The sequence below is a fragment of the Cimex lectularius genome, unplaced genomic scaffold (genome assembly GCF_000648675.2).
Source record: "Cimex lectularius strain Harlan isolate CLEC.00 unplaced genomic scaffold, Clec_2.1 scaffold112, whole genome shotgun sequence".
NCBI lineage: Eukaryota > Metazoa > Arthropoda > Insecta > Hemiptera > Cimicidae > Cimex > Cimex lectularius.
This window is the reverse complement of record NW_019392699.1, coordinates 544,031-553,583: the sequence shown is the minus strand read 5'-3', so window position 1 is coordinate 553,583 and position 9,553 is coordinate 544,031. Positions and strand designations below refer to the sequence as shown.

General features: G+C 35.2%; 1 protein-coding gene across 1 annotated transcript in view; it reads right to left on the bottom strand.

Moving 5' to 3' along the window:
- Positions 1-701: 701 nt before the first annotated feature.
- Positions 702-9,553, bottom strand: part of LOC106664658 (A-kinase anchor protein 10, mitochondrial) — a 10,046-nt gene continuing 1,194 nt past the window's right edge. Inside the window, exons 2-8 of the mRNA XM_014390582.2 lie at positions 2,482-2,872; positions 2,033-2,156; positions 1,841-1,974; positions 1,426-1,767; positions 1,250-1,326; positions 1,132-1,184; positions 702-1,070 (exon numbers count right to left, since the gene is read on the bottom strand). Coding sequence (XP_014246068.1) covers positions 978-1,070; positions 1,132-1,184; positions 1,250-1,326; positions 1,426-1,767; positions 1,841-1,974; positions 2,033-2,156; positions 2,482-2,872 — 1,214 coding nt within the window. The 3' untranslated portion in view covers positions 702-977. The remainder of the gene's footprint in view (positions 1,071-1,131; positions 1,185-1,249; positions 1,327-1,425; positions 1,768-1,840; positions 1,975-2,032; positions 2,157-2,481; positions 2,873-9,553) is intronic.

Genomic DNA, 9,553 nt, shown 5'->3' with positions numbered 1-9,553 from the left:
TTTTACAAAGTCGTAGTATTTAATTTCGTATTCAAAACACTTTCCCATTTGAAAAAAAATCAACTTTTTTAAAAACCTTAATAACTCTTAAATAACAATCTGTACAAGAAAAGTACCCGAACTAATCTTCTTTTACAGTCGTAGAATGTAATTTCGTATTCAAAATGATACTTTCCCATTTGAAAAAATAAAGTTGCTCAGCCCTCGGGATGTATCAATATTGAAAAAAAATTTGACTTCAGATTCAGATTCCTAGTAAAAAATTATGTAAAAACCAGTCCTATTTTTTATAATCATTTCCAAACAAAAGAAATGAAAGTGGGTAGTTTATAAATAATCAACCGGTATTTCTTTAAACAAAAGGAGAAAGATTGTATGTATAAAGATGCTATGTATAAACATTTTGTTTGTTGTGTATTCTCAAATATATTTTGTAAATGTATTTGATACTTAAAAGTTGGGGACCAATTTAAAAAAAATATATATATATATATGCTGCAAATGCAAGCAGAGATCTGGTTTATTAAGAAATTTATCTGAAGACACAGTGCAGCAAATAATACGCATGTTGAAAGAAATGCTTAAAGTTTTGAAAAAGCTGTACAAGCTAAAAAGTTTCCTGTTAGTCTTTCATAGACATTTAGATTATAAGGACCCCATTGTAATAGGAAAAAATATATTCAAGGTGGAATGAAATGCAATTTATGTTTACCCAATCTTTAATAATAAAACATATTTATTATACAATCACATTTATATCATTTAACATTATATCTCAGAAGTTTCAATAACATTCAAATAAATTACAACTGCATATATGTATATTGGAAAATATAATTTTATATACAATTTCTGGTCCTTAATGCGCAACAAAAATGACTTTCAAAAATACTTTAATAACAAAAATCGTTTTTAATATTACATCGAGTCCTTGGATAAAAATACAAACATAATTTCCTCAATTCACAACACTATCACTATGCGTCTTCTGAATGGGGTGCGCCCATCGTAATACTCGTAATGTCTTTAACGATCATCTCTGCTACCCTCCAAGCCATTTCCTCTTGAGCCTGGGGAAAATTCATGAAATGGTTAATGTCAGGTTAAGAAAATTATTATTAATTAACTGACTTTTTGTTCGTCTTTATTCAAAAGGAGCTTGACAACTCGGGTGATCCTGGACTCTGAAAATTAGTTTGAATTTATAGCTCATGTGTAAATAGTTAAGGCTAATTTGTCGGTTTCTCACCGGATTTTCTCTCTGGCTCTGGCTCAATATCGGTTTCGTATCTGCCAAGTTGGTCGATTCTGCCAAAGCTCAAACCACTGGAAAAGTTTTTAAGTTTAACTTCCAGTTCTAGGATGTTTTATAAAATTTGAAAATAAAACATTAAAAATGAAATTTAATAATTATTGGAATAATACCAGTTGTGCTTTCTTCTCCTCCAAAGGCCTTCAACGTCGACTTGAGAGGCTTTTGAAAAATCTTGGCTGCCCTCGGTGATAGACGAAGCAGGGCTCAGGTTGGATTTTGTGATCAAGGAGGTCAAACATGTTGTAGCCATCACATCGCTCAGCAATGCGAGGTACTGCTGCGACGAGAGAAAATGCTTGAGGCAGTTCTGGCTCAAAAAGTCTTCCACGGCAACCTGCGCGGGCCAAAAACATTCCGGGGAAGTCTGCGTCTCCCTGCAGATCCCTTCTTCTACGGCAAATCGGACTTGGTCACAAACTCCGAGTGGGGTCATTGCTTGTAGAGACAAGTATCTGAATTTACAATTTTTATTTTTAGTTTTGGTCGGTCAAACGGCTGATGGTTATAATTGTTATCAGAATATACTTCTCGTATATCGCGATGGCGTCGTTTTGAATCGAATCTGAGTTCGGACTGTTCTCCCATTTGTACTGCTTTTCAAAGCTTGTGGCCGAGAGCCAAAACTCTATGACAGGACTGAGACCTTCCGAGTCTAAAAACTGAATTCGTTGGAAGTTAAAAAATATAATTTTAACAACACTGCAACATATCACTTACATCTAAGAAAGCACCAAGGCATGAATCATTGTAAAGCACATCGCTAAGTGTCATTGAACGGCTAGTCATTACCTCTATTTGGTATTTACAGTGCCAATCACTTTTCAGAAAATCATTCCAAATGCTATAGGGAAAAAAAATAAAAATTTTTGTAACTTCTTAAAAATACTTGAACTATTTTTATTATACTATTTAATACATTTGTAAAACAGTATATTATAACAAATTATGCTTATCGTATTAAGTTTTTTTGAACTTATGAATCTTACTGCTGCTGCACAATTGTAATTTTTATTGATAGCAAATTGTATTGTGTATTTAAATTTAAATTATACACTGGTTTATATGTGTGGAAATCAGCAATCAATATTGACAATATCTGCCTAACGACATGCTTCATAAATCCTGTTGTATGTATTATATATTGACAAAAAATACCATTTACTTACTCTTTTTTTATCAAGTAGAAAACGGCATTTTTTAATTTGCTAATCTGTACATCGGTCTGATCGGAGCTGAGCGCAGACAAGACGGCCAACTTAATATCATCCGGCATCTTGACCTTGCAATGAGATTCTTCGTTGAGATACTTGTCGAAGATGTGCCTGATTGAGAGGACTGAGTTTGCCTCGTCGGTCGACAAGCCAGACGGGCTGTGGGCGCTCCGCGGCGACGGCTGGAGCCGAAACGGCAACCTCTCCAGATCGGCGAGGAGGTTAAATAGGTTGGAGTATCCCCTCACTTCCATGTACTGCGAAAGGTAAGAGAGGGCTGTCTTGTTGTGAATGGCATCTTCGAGGCCCAGAGACAGTCTGGACAGCTTCTCACATGGTTGCTTTCCTAAATAAGAAATATTTGAAGTTATCTTGAAAATACAAATAGGCCAGATTCAAATAATTTCTTATCTTTGGGTAACCCCGTATCCAAAGGAGCAAAAAATCTCTTAAGAAACAAACACAGTATTATTCAAACCACAATTAGAAAGAGGCCTTAACCAAATATAAAACTTTTAAAAAAAGTGTATAAAAATTTTAATCAGTATTTGGAAAGACCATGGCAGCCAAACGGTCAGGTGACTCTCAGCTCATAAACCCAACTGTCATGGCTTCAATTCTTGTCACCCCTGGCCCTTTTTTCACGTAACCCTTCCCCCCCCCAAAAAAAAAATAATGTGCATCACATATTGTATATATAATTGTCACTAGGCTAATATGAACAGTTCATAATGTCATTAAAAACATTTTTTTTTAAAAGCAATAAACAGTATAAGTTGGCACTCTCAACACGACACGAAAGAATGGCACAATTACACAGAAGACAAACACTTTGATCCCTGAAGATGATCTCAATAAAGATCGAAACATTGGCACGATAAAGAAAATGTTTTTCTGAAACCTACGTCACACCAAACCGCATCCCACGATTTCTGAATAATTGTATAAGTTGGAGTGGATCGAAGTCACGATAGCACAAGTGGTAGAGTAGTGGCATATCAAGCCGAAGGTCCTGGGTTCGAATCCCGCTCGTGACCCTGACTTTTTTATCTCAACTAAAAACCTTAATTAATTGAAAAATATTAATTGGTCAAAGGACTAAAAACTAGTGAATTTAAACTGTACAGGGTGTTTCAGTTCCTTCTGACGAAACTCAGGGAAACGATTCTACTCTTCGTTTGGAGCAAAAAAATGCCCAGGAGAAAATTTTCAGAAAGTTCTCTATTTTGAAGATATTCGTCAATTTAGGTTTTTTCAACTTTTCACTACCTTACCACATAAAAACGCTTACAACTTCCAAAATGTTGAGACTACAACAAATCCAATTACACCATTTGAAAGAACGCTAAATTTGCTGTAAGATACTTCTATTTGCAATAATCTGAATGGCATAAAATGTTAGCCAATATCAGTTGGAACATGTCAAAATTACAAAATTTAAAATTTTGGTCATGATTGCACGTTCTACTGAGGTTACAAAAAAATACCTACAACTTATCAAATTTCACAAAAACTTCATCAAATATGCTTTACGTTGATATATCCAGGTTTTTAAATAACGTTCTAGTAGAGTTGAAAAATAAAAATTTAATGTTCGAAAACGTGAGCTAAGGTAAATTTGAAGGGGGGGTGTAGAAATAAATCAATTAGAACTCGCTTGTAGGTATTTTTTTGTAACCTCAGTAGAACATGCAATTATGACCAAAATTTTAAATTTTGTAATTTTGACATGTTCCAACTGATATTGGTTAACATTTTATGTCATTCAAATATTGCAAATAGAAGTATCTTACAGCAAATTTAGCGTTCTTTCAAATGGTTTAATTGGATTTGTTGTAGTCTCAACATTTTGGAAGTTGTAAGCGTTTTTATGTGGTAAGGTAGTGAAAAGTTGAAAAAACCTAAATTCACAATATCTTCAAAATATAGAACTTTCCAAAAATTTTCTCCTGAACATTTTTTGCTCCAAACAAAGAGTAGAATCGATTCCCTGAGTTTCGTCAGAAGGAACTAAAGCCCCATATAAGGCAAATTTAGGCCGGTCTCTCTGTGTACCTTGGGTTCAAAGGTTTTTGAAAAATTAATTTAAAAAAGATTTTTGACATTCCTCATTCACAATAAACAAGCTCAAAGAAGTTTGGGTTTCAAAAATCCAAAAATACAGAAAATGCCCTATTCATTTTTTGACTGTAGTGTATCTTATTTAGAAATAAGGGTGAAAAGGAAGTGGGGATTTCTTAGACATAGCTAAAGTATTTGATATGTTAAATCAAGATATCCTCCTTGATAAGCTGTAGACCTTGGGTAATACACATGATTGGTTCAATTGTCTGATTCCTGATTGCAGATGCTTTGAGTGACTTCAACTCCAATCAGTATGGTGTCCCTCAGGGCTCTGTGTTAGGACCAGTTTCATTTTTGATTTATATAAAACAACATCTTGGAGGGCGTTAGATTTAAAGGAACAATGACAATGTTTACTGATATTTCTATTCAGTACTGTGGCAACAGTTGGGCAGAAATACAAATTCAATTGCAAACAGACATGACATTGGTGAGTGAATAGTTTGCAGATGACTGTCTGTTTGTCTGAAATCTAAATTTATTTACACAGCCCCATCTATTATTAGATTCAATTGTTTCAGAAGCTATTGTAATCAATTTTGCGTTAAATGCTTTCAAACTAAAAGATCAATTAAATAGTGTTTTATTAAAATTGTAAAATTGCATTCTAAACAACTTATAAAATTATGTATTGACATAAATTCATTTATACATAATTAAGTCAAATCATTGGAGACAATTGTACTCAATTAAATGCATTAATTTAAGGAATACGTAGAATAAAAATAAAACATTTAAAAACCTCTGTTTTTTTTTGTTTTTTTTGAGTTTGGAGTTTATTTATTAGATACTTTTACATTCATTTTGTAAAAAGTGAATACAAGGGGAAATGTCTAGGACATTATACATCCTTGTGGCAGAGGGCTTAAGTATATTTACAATTTTTACTGATTGGCCTAAAGAAATAAAAAAACAGTGGTGAAAATTATTATAAAAAACCACTTGCAGATCCTGTCTTTACAATTTCACAGTGAGTATGGTTAATTTTCCCTTTCTTATTTAATTTAGTATGTTTCATTTATTTTTATGCTATTACATTTAAATTTTTATTTATACACTCATTTTGACACAAATTTAGTACTTTTTTGTTGTTCAAAAAGGCCCAAAGCCCCAGACAATAAAATTTATTTTCTTCTTCTTACTCAAGATGGTGGAAGGTTGTTTTATATCAATGGGATTCACGGATGAAAACTTTGAATTTTGGATTTGTACTCGCATGTGCAGATGGACCCAGTAAGTGATCCAATGATGGTTCAACATGTGTTCATTGACTCGCAGTAACCATAAAATTAATTAAGGTTTTTAGATGAGATAAAAAAGCCAGTGTCACGAGGGATTCAAACCCACGACCTTCAGCTTGATACGCCGCTACTCTACCACTTGAGCTATTGTGACTTCGACTGAGCTTGTGACACTGACTTTTTATCTCAACTAAAAACCTTAATTAATTGAAAGATATTAATTGGTCAAACAGACCACGAAAACTAGTGAAGTAACCATAAATTTTAATAGACCGTGAATAATATTTATCTTTAGATTGGAAGTTAAAAGACCAAATCAATTATAAAAGAAGCAATAATTAGATTTCATCACCTTAACAAAGATGAAACATTAGGATCAGTTTGTCAGTTGAACCATAAAATTTTCAAATACTAAATTGAAATATTGGATTAATGCAGGTTTTTGAAGTTCAGTGAAAACAAGCTACAATTTAACCAACAAAATATATTTAATTGAAATAACTTCCATTACTGTCTATACATTTTACCAATGCAGAACCGATGCATTAATCCCAGAGAAGTAGAAACAAGGGTCTCTGGAATCGACAAATGCCCGAAATGCGTTTTCAATGTCATTCTGGCTTCTGAACCGTTTCTCGCACAAAAAGCTGTTGAGATTTTTAAAAAGTGATAACATAGGAGAAAGATACGGTGAGTATGGTGGATGTAGTAAAGCCTCGTAAGCTAACTTATGAAGTCATTTTGTGACGTGGGTGTGCGTTGTCTTGAAGGAGGATAGGCCCCTTACGATTGATTAATGCTGGCCATAAATGTCAAGAGTTCTCAGTCCATCTCATTAATTTCATTACAGTACTTTTCAGCACCCGGGTTTCACCCGGATAGAGGACGCTGTAATGAATGAGTCCTGCCTTTCTTCCAGTTATAAGTATTAAACATTTAATAATTTTAATAAAAACTAGTTCTTTCCTGTAGTTCAGGCTTATATTGCAAACTTTACTAAATTTAAGCACTCGGTTTAATTTAATAAATATATCAGGTGCTCTCCTGTCAACGTAGGCAAGCTTATGTGCTGGAATCCCGCTAAAACTGGGCATTCTGCTAAAAAGTGAAAACAATCTTCTTGAGCCTGCCTGTTGCAGTGAGAGCACTTACCGCTACTGTCGGCTCTTGTAGGATTATAATTAAGGTAAAGTAACTCGCACCTAACTTTGAAAAACCTGTGAGCTAGCTGAATGGATGGCATTTTAGAACTTAGCGCTATGTTCAAGAATAGTTGATTGATATTAAGATCCTTATATAGCAAAAACCTAGAGAAATTTTGAGCATGAAGGAGACATTTCACTGTGTGAGAAGTGCAGATATTGTTGATCAATTTTGAGTGTAAAGCCACTGTTTATAATTCCCCAGGGAAAAATTGTCTTGAGCTCAAATTGTTGAGTCACAGTATTCCAAGAAGAGAACCATGATATTTTGGACCTTACAATTTCAAGCGCAGTATTCCTGGGAAGGAAGTTTAGGACCCTGCGTCATTATAATTTGATACTGACACCTTGTGCAATTGACAGAAATAAGAAGCAGAGGATTTGAATAAATGCGTTAGAGTGACAGTGCTGCAAACTTTAGATGAGAAATACAGCAGACTTTTGTTGTCCAAGGGTGATAGGCACCAAGCAACATCACGGATAATAAGAAACACTTAAGACTTCAAAGCATTTTCTTTTATCTGCACACCAATCAGACACATTCTATAAAGCATGTGCCTATTGTCAATGTTGTGTACAAAATTATCATGACTCCAAGAGTCAACATGAACCGGATATTTGAATTTAATCAAAACTTCCAAATAACCTAAAGTACCAAAAAGGAATGAGAACGAGTCCTTTAAGAATGGCACCATCTTTTGGTACACAGACTCAGAACCCATGGGAAAACACACCACAATCTTCCAAGCTGAAGTCCATGCAATCAAGAGATGTACTCAATTCAACTTGACTAAAGGGTACAAAAACAAGAATGTAGCTATCATATAAGATAGCCAAGCAGCCACCAAAGCACTAAGCTCAAATATCATTAGTTCAAGGATGTGTTGAACTGGAAAACCAAATTAAACTTATTAGGTACGCAGAACAAAGTCAGTCTCTGCTGGGTCTCAGGACACGTCTTTCAAACAGAAATACATGCCATCAATGCTTGTGTCCTGGAAAATCTTAAAAGAGGTTACACTGAAAAAAAAAAAATCCTCCTAAGATCTGATAGCTAAGCAGCCATTAAAGCATTAGCATGTAAAATAATCACATCAAAATTAGTCAGTGAATGCATCCAAAATCTCCAAAACCTGGGGTAACAACAACCTGATGATATCTTGGGTGCCAGGGCACAGAGGAATTTTGGGTAAAGAGAAAGCAGACAGACTGGCCAGAGGAGGACACACAAGACCATATGCCCCGAACCTATACTTGGAATAACAAAAACAAATATAGAATCCTCCATTGCAGAATAGATCCAAACAAAACAAAAGGAGAAGTGGATAAGCTTTAGCGGTGCTAGACATGAAACAATCCTCACCAAGACTGGCAAAATCACTGTTGCAACTGGAGAGGGCTACTAATCAGTCACTGGCATCTGAGAAAACATCTACACATGGGCTATGCAACGATGATCCCATCTGCAGAGGAGGAGGAAACAGCAAAAAAATTGAAGCAGCATAAGTCAATGACCTGATACTTTTAAGGAGAAGGATTGAGTCTACTACACTGAACTAAGGAACTAGGAAGGTACAAGCCAGAAGGCTGCAGTGCCTGGGGAGTACAAACCCCGCTTTCTAGTATCCTTATCAACATATACCCAGGACACATGGGAGTAGAAGGCAATAAGAAAGTGTACACTCTTGCAAGAAAAGGGGCTGCTATGCCACTGATAGACCCGAGCCCTTCTGTGGCATAGGAACCCACACTATCAATGAGTACTCAGGTAGAAGGATAAAAAGAAAATGAAGGAACAATGGAATTCACTCATTGGACACAAACAATCCAAGAACCAATTTCAGAAGGAAATGTATGTGAACAAAGCAGGAAAAAACTGTGAATCCTAACAGGATTCTTAACAGGACACTGCAAGCTAAATGGACATTTAAAGATTTGTATAATCCAAGGCGGCACATGCAGTTTCTGCAAAGAAGGAGAGGAGACACCAACACACCTATTAGCAAACTGTGGTGCTACACTTGCCTGCAGGAGGAAGTGCTTTGGGATTTACAATGTGACTGTAGAAGAAATTCATCCACTAAAACTAGGCTTACTAATCAAGTTCCTTGATGAAATAGGACTCACTCGTGTGCTACAGGCACAGAATGGGGGAAACAATAGCTCTTAAAGGTACAGTATATTACCCCCGACTAATACATCTACTTCTGTGTATAACATTATGTACATATTTCAGAAAATGCCTTTCACACAGGATTCCCACTCTCTTCTAGAATCTAACTAACGAAGCAACCGTGGATGAGCAAAAGCACAGATATCAATAGTCTACCGTACAAGAATGAACATTATTGGAATGATTATTCAGAAATCGTGAGATGCGGTCTGGTGTGATGTAGGTTTCAGAAAAACATTTTCTTTATCGTGCCAACGTTTCGATCTTTATTGAGATCATCTTCAGGT